The following is a 13165-nucleotide window of genomic DNA, read 5'->3' on the forward strand; positions in this document are numbered from 1 at the left end:
CATAGTTGTTGTTGTTTGTTTACTTCCGATGAAACCTGTAAGTCAGGCTTTATAACTGTTTACATATCGCTCTAACTATATATAATATAAGTGAGTTATATCAGACTCATGTAACGTAGTAAATATGACGTCATCAGTATAAATATGACGTCATCAGTAAGAAGCATAGACTGAATTGCTACTGCTCATTTGTGTATATAGCAAACAATCCATCACTCTGGAGAAAATTACAATTTGTCAATTTCCTTCATGTTTGAAGACAATATTCTGGAAGTTTTTCCCATTTTATGTAATGAGGATCGAGGGGGAAAGTTGCATATATTTCGATCAGATAAGATATCAAACTGGCGGCGCTTGAGACTTAAAACCCGCGGCGCATCAGTGTGTGGCGCCTCGAAACCTTTCGCACCATTTTTGACCAAGCATGAGTAGGCCTCGGCGCAATGGCTGTTCAATCTGTCATGCTCCGCCGACCTGGTCAAGGGAATCCCACTGTTTTGTATAACTTCTAAACTGTAGTTTAATATTTTAATGTATAGTGTTAGGTACTTGAAATATATTTTAGTTCCCGGAAGTTGTTCTAGTTTTCATTCCGTTCGCATTGCTCTGTTAAAGTTTACTGAGAAGCCACGATTCGCCCGACAGAAGAGCGATAGCAATTCCCATGGCAAATTTCTATTGTTTTAGTTTTAATAACTGGTTCGTGCAAAAGAAAATATTGCTTAACATTTGTCTCAAGTATCACAGCCATAGGAAAATATCTGAAGATGATATAGATCCCGAGAGGCTATCACCAACTTTTTATTGACTAAAGGTAACTTTACATTTTATTATTGACTGTCCATATTCTTACGATAGGGCCGCTTCCGTAGCTTATTTTCACCTCCTCTTACTATAAATTATAATTCATTTATTACATATATCCAGGTGTTACTGAATTGAGCAGTGAATCAATCGGCTCCCTTTATTGTTGTGAACCTCCCGCTGTGATATGACACACCGTCATAACAGATACGGTACCAAAATAGATCGAATATAAAGCTGTTCGTATCCTGCAAACGGTATATATAAAAGTAAAAGTTTCTTGTTTACTCTCCCTTTAACTCAACGTCCACTGATGTCAACATAACATTGCACCCCCCTCCCCCTTCCCCTTCTCTGCCCCGAGGACACCTGACATATGGTTAATGGCACAACGATGTGGGAGAGGTTTGTGGGAGAGGATGGGCACTGGAGTGGTGGTGGAATGGGGAGGCGAAAGAGACCAACGAAACGTATGAAAAATCAATGACACATGTATGTTAAACGTTGAGGTCAACAATGTGTATGTTCGGCGCCCAGAACTGACCTTTGCGCCTCGATGTTTACACATGTGACCTCGTGGAACCAGTTCTGCGATATATAATTACCATACACTACTTTCATACCACTTGACGCAATTCAACTAGCCACGGTTTTTATGTATAATTTCACTTCGAACTGCTAGGATCGTCTCGAAAATGGAGGATTCCAACGACAGTGTTATTTCTAAGTGGTACAATAGTTTGCATGCTAAGTATAGGCACCAATGGAAGTCATACGAAACTTGGGTGACAGAAAACCCTGAATCGGTTGCTCGAGTCGAAGGGATTTTCCGTTCGCTTGCTTATGTATCGTACATGTTCACAGGTAGAGTACTATCCAACTTACCTTCTACTCTAGCAGTACTAGGGCCTACTATGAGTATTACTATTAGTGCTAAGTTTATAGCCTAACTCTATGCCACCTACTACAGTATTCCTTTCATCTTACTATTAAATTATTAATACAAGTACAACTGAGACCCATTGCATTTATCTGTATCATACGTTTGGATTTTGAGTAGCTTCCAAGGATTGTGCAGTAGGGATACATATTATGAATCATGTAAATGGTGGTGCTGGCTTGTTAATGTTCTTGCATTGCAGCCTGTTACTAGTACGGTACTGTAGTGTCAGTCCTGGTGCCCAATCCCAATGTGGTGTGATAGGTATTGTGCCACAATTTGGGAGTTATTCAAAACAATATAAAGTATGGCCCTCTTGAAAGTGTACTTCAGAATTTAGCATGTTTCTCAAAGTGTTTTTTCGCTAGTTACATGATATCAAGAGATCGTGTAATGTGACAACAACCAATACATCAATATTTGTAAATTTTGTGTGTGAGGTCACTGAGATCGGCTCAAGTGTCATTTCTTTGTGCCCAATATAAATGTACAAGCAAAAGGACCATGGGAATTTCACATGTATGGATTCCAATCAATAATGTAGACTGCCATAACACACACCAACATTGCCAGCTAGTATTAAAGAGAAAATCTTGAACTGAGTTCTCAACTGCTACATGTTTTATGAAAATATGACAAATTTCAATCCAGGTAAGATTGCAGAAATCAGAAAGGAAATTTACTATTTTTATTTAAGGAAAAAAATTATCAACATGCATTGTCATCATTCTGATTCACCCTAACAGAATTATTTTAAAATGAGTAGGCTATAGAACATTGCTACTAGAAAATTATTAGAAGGTATCAATTAATTAAAGCATTTTCTTTCCATTTGTCATGAATTTGTTGATTTTTGTTTTCTTTTGTTCCGTAGGGCAAGAGATAACACAGCAAGTTCTTCCTGAATTAGGTATGTTAAATGTGTCGATCTTATTCTTCCAAGGATGGGCGCACTTGAATGTTTTCATGGATGCTGACTGCAAATTTGAATTCACAAAATATATATATATTGAACTGTAGAGAAAAAAGTTTGTAAGGTCTTGAAAAGATCCCAGGGTTTATCAGAACATAGGAAAGACAATTTGAAATGTAAGCTAGATCTGCTTTAAGCTATGGTCATGATTAAATGTTTTGCTAATAAATGTATTGGATAATAATTGCTTTTCTACCAATATTCACTTGCACAATTTTAATCTCTTTTTTAAGCTCATAAAGAATTTCTTTCAGTAAAGTTTCCTAACAAAGAAGCTAGATAATCAAAGAACCATTAGGTACTGTGTAACAGTTTCACATGTTTATTGCATTATTACATTGGATTATCATATTATTTTTTGGTTTATTGCATATAATTTGTATGTTTATTGCATAGAAGTAAAAGCAGTTCTATATTATGTTCAATGACAAGTGTGCAAAATTTGTAACTTTCATGTTTAATTTGCCTGTTTTGGATCCCAGGAGTACTGCAATTGCATTACTCCAAAACAGTCATTGCTCATTAAGCTTATTAAGACAAGTGTGACCTTATTTCAAGTATCAATTAAAGTGTTTCCTTTTTTCCGTATCTTACATTCTTCTGTATCTTACAGTCTATGCATTGTCAAATCTGTATGTGTTCTTCAACGACAATATCCTTAGGAAGGCTCTTCATCTCTGTCGACAAATGGTAAGTTTTCATGATTTTAAGATTGCATTCATAAACATTTCTATTTGAAGAAAAATGATTAAACAGAGGACATGAAGTGGCCCATAAAAATGAAATTGAATTAATTAATATTTATCTATTTCAATTGTGCTTCAACTATTGTCAAGTTTCAAATTTACCTTAAACTGTTTCTTTTAATTTTCTTTCTTGATGCAGACCCTCACAGAAGAAAGATTAATTAAATTGTTAACAGTTATAGAACACATTGAAGTATTCCTAGAACTAGCTGGAACTCGTCTGGCGGGACGGACCGGAAGATGGATTATCATAGCATCAGTTCATATCCTGAGGTGTGTGTGTTGTAATATTAATGAACAAGATTGCTTTAAGTTCAGCTATTACTGTCATTAACATGCAGACAGTACATTGAGGAAAGATAATCAAAAACAGCAATGTAAAGTTTGAAGGTCTTCAGTATCACTCATTAAAGGGTGTGAAGACTTGCGCCCAAAGAAACGTCTGATGTCGGTAATCTGACCTAGTTTCGAATGAGGTGTAACAGAAGTGTTAGACACCATCGATCCCAGAAAGTACACACACAGCTTGCTACCGTCGGTAATTAGACACTAGTGTACAGTCAATACATGCAGCTATGGTCAATACCCACAACACAGTGTACAAACGATATAGCGATGGACATCTCAGGTCCAGCTAAAGATAACAATGTATCATGTTTCATTACTGTCTGCATTTTGTAGCGACAAGCAGAAAACTTCACTCGCAAGCAACGGAAAGTTAGCTTTTTCATAGCGCGGCACACGGTTTGGGTCGAGTCTTCAATGCCTTTAATGAACAAGATTGCTTTAAGTTCAGCTATTACTGTCATTAACATGCAGACAGTACGGGAGTAAAGATAATCAAACAGCAATGTAAAGTTAGAAGAAGGTCTTCAGTATCACCCATAAATATTACAATGTTTAAATCATTCTAAAAAGTTTTAAAAACTAGTTTCTTAGTGGTTCTTAGGCTCAAATTATTTTCCATTCTTTACAGAATGTTCATATTTTGACAAAGAAAAGAATGGTATTCTCAGTGAGGGAAGATGAATGAGGATTGCAACAAATTGCTAGTTGAAGTTTGAGTATGATCGACAGTTATTTGATTTTGGATTATTCATGCATATTGATATTGATGCAAAAATCATAATTGATGCATAATATTGCATATTTGTGCTTCTTTGTGGCTACACCCATTAACTGGGCCTAATTAGCAAGTTCTTGTATGTACCCCCAAACGTTTAAAAAGAATGTTATGTTCCTGCATTTGCCAACCTTTAAAACTTGAAGGCCAAATTTCCTGTTATGACCATGGTTGACTAAGTAGTTGAGAATGTTTTCAAATACATTATTTGTCCTTTACAGGTCAATTATGGAGACTTCAGAATCTAAGGAAAATGCAGCTTAAAATGATGTGGTATTGCTTTAATTTCATTTCATTACAGAGTTATACTGAGATTGGTACTTCTTTTCAAGTACAGTTCTGGAATCCAACCCGTTCCTCCACTCACTACTTTAAAGCGGGATCCCAAATCACTGCAACAGAGTCATCTTAATGAGCCACAGTCCTCATCGTATAGTGAGGAAGGTGCAAACGCCACATTCACAGGTCAAAGGTCAGGGAGAGTTATTCGTACTCTAGACGCAGCACCAGACATCAATCACAGGTCGTGGAGGTTACCGGACAGCAACCCGGTCCCTAGAACTCCAGAGCATCTGGAGAGAACAGAGTTGACTGGTCTTCCATTGCTTGGTGAAATACTACACATTTCAAGACCTGTTGTCCATTGTATCCTTGTATTACAGGTGGATGGGGGGGGGGGGGGTGGGGAGTACTGTAGGTGTGAAGGGATTTGCAAATGGGAGGTTGGGGATAAGAGAGGTATGAGCAATAGGTGGGAGGGCAAGGTGTGATGGACAGGCTTCATGGATGACAGTGAGGTACAATGCATGGTAGGGATTTGGGTGAGGGGTGTGGGATAATGACAGTCATATATAGTGGATGGGTGATGGAAAGGGTGTAAGGGTTGGTCATGATATAGAACTGATGCAGGGATAGAAACTATTTTCTCCCTGTTCTTCTAGTGTTCATGTATGCCATCATTCAAGTGACCCCATTACACCTTAAAAACCTTTAAGTGATCACCAAAAATTATCCATGATTTACAGTAATATATATTTATCCATATTTTACAGTAAATTATCCCTGATTTACAATACTAAAATTACACATTAAATAAAAAAAAAGTAGTTCAACATTTCTCAGGTACTGTGTGATACATTATTATGACATCATTGACTGTAACATAATTGTTATTTATATCACAAGGATGTAATTATGAACTCTGAAGGCTCACAAACAGCAGTAATGGTAATGAAACTGGTGAAAGTACAAATAATGACTGCAAACACATGTGGGAAATTAGGAGGGGGGAGGGGGAGAGGGGGCAGATAAATGCAATTAATGTTGCATGGCCTTATGTGGTTCTGTAGATGACTGTTAGTTGCATATGCAGGCTAAATTGTGGGCAGGTCTGAGACCTGAGTGGTTGAAAGTAGTAACAAAATTGTCTTTTTCATTCATACATATCAGTGTTCTTTTCCTGAGAATATTATTTATCAGTAACGTGCCTTCTTCAATGGGGTGAAAAATCCTGGAAGCCATGGCTAGCTGCTTTAACTGTCGATCTTGCCAAGTAAGTTTAAGTAAAATCTCTTTATTATTTAAGCAGATTAAACATGTTTATTTTAAGACAGGTCTTGTTAAGCTCCGAAGGATATGTATGTATGTATAAGTAGCAATCTCTGCATTGTACTGAAATGCCACTTAAATTGCTGAATATGTAGTAAAAAAAGTCACTAAAATCTAACTTTTGGAACGTTTATTTTGGTGTTTTCTTTTCTCTCCCAAATTGTTAATGATGACTATTGAGGTATTACCAAACATTAACCTACACAAGGTGTCTTCAGAGATGATTGGTTTGTTTACAATACGTAGTCTGCTATCTTTCTTTCTTTATCATTTTCAGTTTGATCCTGCTTTCAAAATCAGACCAAATAAATATCGTCGAAGAGAAAGAAATTAGCAGACGTAGGCTTCTTCTTCTCCTCTATCTTTTGAGGTCACCGTGTTTTGATAATTATTCCAAGTAAGTGAAACTAATGGTGTCTTGACTGTTATTATGATTCTTATGGAATGGGCAATATGGCTCTCGAGTCCATGACTGCTGACCTGAGCAGCAGAGCCAGGTTGGCATGAGGCTACACATTTCACTTAATATTTGCTTTTTTAAATAGCCCTTTATACAAGCGATAGGTCTCAAAGCGCTTTACAGACGTTATATTACCCCTGGTCAATGATAACCTGTCCCAGAGACAATCCCTCCAGTCGGCAGCAGTTATATACTGCGCCCAATGACAAGTTACCTCACAGGTACCCATGTAAACCCTGGGTGGAGAGAGGCAAGTGGGATAGAGCATCTTACCCAAGGACACAATGTAATGAACTATAGGCAGGAATCGAACCAGCAATCCTTGGATCACGAGTCTGACGCATTAGCTAATTGGCCACCACTTCAATAAATATAAAACGTCAGGTTAATATGGTGGCTTGAAAGAGTGTAGAGGAACATTCAGGAAAGATATGAAATGGTAGTCCTTGCCTCTCCCTCCCCCCCCCCCCTCGTCCCTCCTCCCAAGGTTGCTGCATTGACAGAAAGAATAACACTAAGACACTAATATGGTGGCTTGATTGAATGAAGAGCAATATGTAGGAAAGATATGGAAAGGTAGACCTCCCCCTACACCCTCCCCTTGTCCCAAAGTTACTGCGTTAACAGAAACAATTACAATATGTAGTCTAATATGGTGGTCTGATTGAGTGAAGAGCAATATTTAGAAAAGATATGAAATGGTAGTCCTTGTTCCCCCTTACCCCCTGCCCCCCTCCAAAGGTTGCTGCATTGACAGAAAGAAATACACTAAGAGACTAATATGGTGGTCTGATTGAGTGAAGAGCAATGTTTAGGAAAGATATGAAATGGTAGCCCCCCCCCCTCCCAAGGTTGCTGCGTCAACAGAAAAAAAATACAATAAGAGTCTATTGCCTGATTGAGGGTGAACATATTCTGCAAACCCCCTCCTCATCTATCTCCTACCCCACCCACCCCACCCCTCCATGATCTTTATTTCATCTTACTATCTCTCATGAAGTAATGATTCTGTAACATTAATGCTCTTGTTGGATATTACTACAATAACATCTGTGTGTGATTACTATGTTGCATTCCTGGTATACATTTACATAATTGTATATCGAATGTTAACCTGCTTATTACATAATAATTAAATATTTATTGTTAACAAGCAACCATTCATGATCCATGATCTTCTTTGCTGCAGAGCTAAAGTTCTTGCTTTCCTTGGTACAACTGGACGAATTTGGGGCCTACAGACTCTTTCCAGTAAGTGTTAAATGCAGCCTGCTCAAACTCCAATTTTGTCTACTTTTTATTCTCCTCTTCATATGTTGAAGTAGATGGTTTCAATGGTAATTTGCTATAGAAGTTAATGAAGACATACAAATCCAACTTTGTGATAATCTCCTGTCTGTTTGACACAAAAAGCAAAGCAGTTTTGACCATTTTAGTATAAAATGTAGTTATTTAGAATCAGTAGCAAGTCTTTTGTGTTTTATATGTTTCTCTTTGACTTGGCTATCATGGTAAACTATATGTATACCACTGCATGTTCCATGAAGCAAATCATACCCTCCATTACCCCTTCCACCTCCACTTCCCCTCCCCCTCTCCTTCCCCTCCTCCTCCACTTCCCCCTCCACTTCCACCCCTCCATTACCCCTTCCACCTCCACCTCCACTTCCCCTCCCCCTTTCCTTCCCCCTCCTACTCTACTTCCCCCTCCGCTTCCACCCCTCCATTTCCCCTTCCACCTCCACTCTTCCTTGTACTGTAAATACCTTATCATCAGACTTTGCTGTCATGGTTTCAAGGACAGACGTAGCATATTTTAAGTTTTCTTAGCATTACACTTAGCCACTACTGTCTATTTTGCTTCTAACAGAATCTCTCTCCGAGTACCTACCTAAATGGCAGAAGATCTATTTTTACAACTGGTTGCAGTAGAACAAAGAGAAGAAGATGAAGATGAAATGAGAATCAACCGGAGAGCTCTGTGAAGAGAAGAAATCTGATCTTCACTTTAGACACTTTCATGTGATTTTTTAAGAATTGCCAAAAACAAGTATGATACACTCCTATTGATACTCTACTACAAATTATCAGGTAAAGGAAAAATTATGTGATGATGTATCAGGGATAACATTTAGCGAAGAAAGAATCTTTACTTGTAAGAGACTTGTTGTAGTTCAAGTTTGAGATTATTTGTAGAAAAGTTCTCTCTAAAGACTGAAGGCTCATCTATGGTCCAACACTCCAACGGTCTTTGCTCTTACAGAAGTATTCTGGTTATCGCAGAGAATTCCAAGGAGTTCATTTCTGATTGACTTCCTGTCATAGAATTTTCTCATCATAATAATGTGATTGTAAGGAACCTGTTAGTGCAGGAAAGATGATTTAGGTCATCCAAATCCTATATATTTCCTCTTTCTTGTGATGGTTTCAATCGCTCAGAGGTAAAGAGAGTAGCACAGGCATGAGCTTTTTCCGCGAAATTGCGGAATATCCGTGATTTCTTTTCTACCTCGGGGACAAAAACTATTATCCTAACACACTGTAGCATAGGCATACTGGAGCCTATACCGCAATTTTTGCATAGTTCCTAGATTTTTTTTTTACCCCAGGCTCATCCCTGGTAGCAGAGTCAAACATCCTCACTTTGTTTTTTTTTCGATAGACAGTCTACAATTGTGTGCATATCACTGGCAGTTTCCTCAATTTTTAGAAATACGATTCTGGCTCTGCAATATAAAAGAACATGATAATTGTTTCGTTCAGATAATTGTCACATTTCAGTCGTTTCTATGTTTTTATCAAGTTTTTAGAGGGGTAGTGTTATTTTAGCAGCTGGAACATATTTTTCATAGTTTAGGCGTTGAAGTTTGTGTTCGCTCATGAAACTGCTAGAAGGCTAATAGTGGAAAATTAAAAACTGATCAAAGGAGGGAGGGGGGCTATTCTGCAAAGGGACATCATGAACTTCTGACTTCCAAATACCAATTTATCTTGATGGTATTAGCCTCCTTCCAAAACATATTTCATCTTCAGATTCTTTGCAAAAACTTTACTGGTTTTGTTAACCTGAAATAAGAAGGTTGTAGAAAAGTCCAGTCAGCTGGAGTCAGTCACTGTCAATATAAAACTTGGTTTTAGGACTGGAAAGTATGCCAGAGTATACAATTAGAAATTGTTAAGAATCAAGCAATTTAGGACTGGAATGTCTGCCAGAGTATACAATTAGAAATTGTAAAACATCAAGCAATTTAGGACTGGAATGTCTGCCACAGTGAACAATTAGAAATTGTTAAACATCAAGCAATTTAGGACTGGAATGTCTGCCACAGTATACAATTAATTAGAAATTGTTAAGAATCAGCAATTTGGTTTGGATATAAAGTTTTTGTTGTTTTCTTTTGATATTGCTATTTGGTTTTGTTTTGCAGCCTTTATTTTTGCTTGTGTAAAACTTTGTATTTTGTATTTGATAACATTTATTGCTTTATAAAATGCAAACATTCATTTCAATAAGGTCACCTTTTTGATACATCTGGTAGACTAAGCTGATACATCTAATGTTTTTTGTAATGTTAGCTTATGGAACATTAATGGATAGTAAATGAATTTGCCATTTGAACATACCTAACATTAATTCAAAAGCTTTATAATTGTCTGCAATAGAACTGCAAGATACAAGGGCCTATGTGTCTTCCAAACAGTGTCAGGTGGGTAGAAGTAAGAAAAAGAGGGGGAGGGGAGAAAAGAGGGGGAGAGGTGTCAGAGTGAGAGATAAATCGGAGGTTCCCCCCAGTTCCCATTGTAAGTACATATCTCCCTCTCCCCACCACCTTCCCTCCAATTACCATCTCCTCCCCCATCTCCTCCCCCACCCCCCATCCTCATTATTTCCATCAAGGAAATCTCACAATGGGAATGCATTTTGTGGATTAAGCAATAGAATTGGTAGTTTCTTGCAAATAACCATGTAAATATGTTAAAAATTTCACCTTGAAAAATATGAGATTGTAATCAGTAATGAGTGGAACAAACTCTACTGCTGATTGGGTGAGGAGATAAGAAATTTGTTTAATGTGATTTGTCTTTATAATTAAGTATGCATGTGATTAAGTAATAATGAATTAATAGATAATAAATTATTCATTGGTGGATAGAAAGAGAGTACTGGTAATTGGACGAGGATCAAGGGGGCTTATAAAACAGCCAGTTTTAGACAACTCTATATAAACTGTTCTTTTCTGTGTGAATATCCTGTTACTAGTATATGTAGTCGAGGTGCGGGACTGTTCATACTGTCAGTACGAGTGCTTTGAAGCATGCTAAGAGATCACAGTTTAGAGTGGTAGTAGCATTAGAGCCAGAAAAGGTTAGGAACTGTTCATACTGTCAGTACGAGTGCTTTGAAGCATGATATGAGAGGAAGGGATAAAGTGGTATTAGCATTAGATAATCGTGCCAACTTCCCGTATAACAAAAGAAGCTAATATATTATTAATGAATGATTGTTCTAGGAGTGTTTCTGATTGGTTGAGTATCGTGCAACTTGAAGGAATGGATTTGAATATTGAGATAATACGTTGATCTATCTGAAGACATATTACAAAGAATGATGAATTATGAATAAGTGGTGAGTTTAAAATTACTGTGGCTGTGCGAGTAGCCACAGAATATAGGTGAATGAGATTATTATGTCATTAAGTATGCATATCAATAAAATGGCTTGAAATGATTTATTAACCAGTAATTAGTAAAGAATGAATACTGTTGATTGGTTTCATAACCACAGAGGTTCAGTAGTGGGTATTTTCAACTTCAAAATCCCCTTAAATTTTCCTTTTATCTTGCAATGTCCAATGATGAACAAAACGTTCAGAGTTGTGAAGATTCAATTCCACTCTGGGTACAATTATATCACCGGGCCCCCTCCCCCTCCCCACTTTTGCACTCTTCACTTTTCCTTATGTATATTGTAAAAGTCAGATTACACTATTCCTTATCCCATACTTTCCCAAGCACATTACAATTTTTTTTGGTCCCCTAACCGGACAGGGACTGTAGTCCCCTTCAACCCCCCTTCCCCCTTCACTCATCAGACCTCTATGAGTTACAAAACTCATTTAGAGACTAGGGAAGATAAAATGATTAAAGTTTATGGAATCTTGTCATTTCTCTCTCTAGATATAGGATGTACTTTGTGCAATTTGCTCCCTCCAATTTTGATCATCAGAAAACCTAGTTATTTTTCAGCAAGCCTATTTAGCACACCAATATTTTCATTCTCTCGTAGACATATGTTACAAAATGTTCTTTTGATGCTCGTTTGTAAATCACTAATATAGATTAAGTAGAAGTTTGTTAATTATTCATATCCATTGAGTGTTTAGCATCTTTTGTAACATATAAAGGACTCATTACATTTTTCTTATGATCATATTATAATATTATGTTCCTCACTTTTGTGATGAAAGAAAATTGTTTCGCAATAAATCAATCAGCGACGCTCACATGCAACTTAGATTTCTCTTTATTGTTTCAATTTTTAAATTAAAGTAAAATTTTGTTTGAGAATTGAAAAGACTGTGATTTGATCAGTATTACTCCTTGTTCTTACTCCAAGAAACATTTCTTAGCAGAATACAAAACTCCCATCCAAGGGAATTCACAAGGGATCGGGGAGGGGATGACCCCCATATCAAGGGCGTAGGAACCGGGGGGGGGGGGCTGGGGGGCGCCAGCCCCCCCAGTTAAAAATATGGGGGGCGGAAGTATCATTCCGCCCCCCCCCCCCTTGCTCCGCAAGTCAGAAAACCCCTTTTTCATTTCCAAATGAGAAAAAAAATCTCATTTGGAGCACCAAATTGCATTTAAGGCCAGGTGAAAATGCAAAATTCTTTACAAAATGGAGTGGGAGTTGAAGTGTGCTATATTGCACCAAATTGCATCTGAGGCCACCTGGAAATGAAAAAAAATCCAAAGGGGAGGGGGACGCCCCCTCCCCTTAGACCCCTCCCCCAGGCCGGCCATCAGTCTTCAGCCCCCACTCAAAAATACCTTCCTACGCCACTGCCCCATATAGAAACGTCGCATTTGCTATTCCGTACTATCAATTGTGCAGTGTGGGATTTCTGAGGTTATCGACTCTCTCCTGCAATTATAGCGGTTGTTTTACTTTGCTTTGGGGTTCCAGTTTCTATTGAAAGAGGTATCCATCCAGCATCGATAAATACATGAACTTTTATTAAGTTTTCTTTGTCGAACTGAGGGTTTGAAAATAGAAAATAATGTCAATGGAGCATATCTTCAAACGCACGAAACTTAACTGCATAATGAGAATGAGAGTTATGATAATAAGAATTAGAATAAGAATAATACTATCATAGTACTATTAATAATAATAATAATTACCTGCGGGTTCAAACTGAGACGGATTTTTTAACGTCAGCTTTGTGTAGACCTGTTTTGTCGGGCCGTTGGTGTCTCGGGTCAGTGGGCCGGTGGGCGTCCGTTTCAC

The 13165-nt window shown here is 37.7% G+C and overlaps 1 protein-coding gene across 1 annotated transcript; it reads left to right on the forward strand.

The window, feature by feature from the left end:
- The first annotated feature begins 1367 nt into the window (after nucleotides 1-1367).
- Nucleotides 1368-12160, forward strand: LOC139969879 (peroxisomal membrane protein PEX16-like). The gene is made up of 9 exons (XM_071975236.1): nucleotides 1368-1668; nucleotides 2619-2654; nucleotides 3331-3407; nucleotides 3603-3736; nucleotides 4888-5231; nucleotides 6066-6138; nucleotides 6472-6591; nucleotides 7844-7905; nucleotides 8525-12160. Exons 1-9 carry the CDS (start codon nucleotides 1500-1502, stop codon nucleotides 8584-8586), a joined length of 1077 nt encoding a protein of 358 aa, XP_071831337.1. The 5' UTR covers nucleotides 1368-1499; the 3' UTR covers nucleotides 8587-12160.
- The last annotated feature ends 1005 nt before the right edge of the window (nucleotides 12161-13165 follow it).

Source organism: Apostichopus japonicus, chromosome 7 (genome assembly GCF_037975245.1).
Source record: "Apostichopus japonicus isolate 1M-3 chromosome 7, ASM3797524v1, whole genome shotgun sequence".
NCBI lineage: Eukaryota > Metazoa > Echinodermata > Holothuroidea > Aspidochirotida > Stichopodidae > Apostichopus > Apostichopus japonicus.

Excerpts from the sequence above, each read along its gene's own strand:
- LOC139969879 (XM_071975236.1), top strand. The coding sequence starts at position 1,500 with ATGGAGGATTCCAACGACAGTGTTATTTCTAAGTGGTACAATAGTTTG. Across the intron at positions 6,139-6,471 it reads TTAACTGTCGATCTTGCCAA|TTTGATCCTGCTTTCAAAAT; the intron begins GTAAGTTTAAGT and ends TATCATTTTCAG. Across the intron at positions 6,592-7,843 it reads TGTTTTGATAATTATTCCAA|AGCTAAAGTTCTTGCTTTCC; the intron begins GTAAGTGAAACT and ends TCTTTGCTGCAG.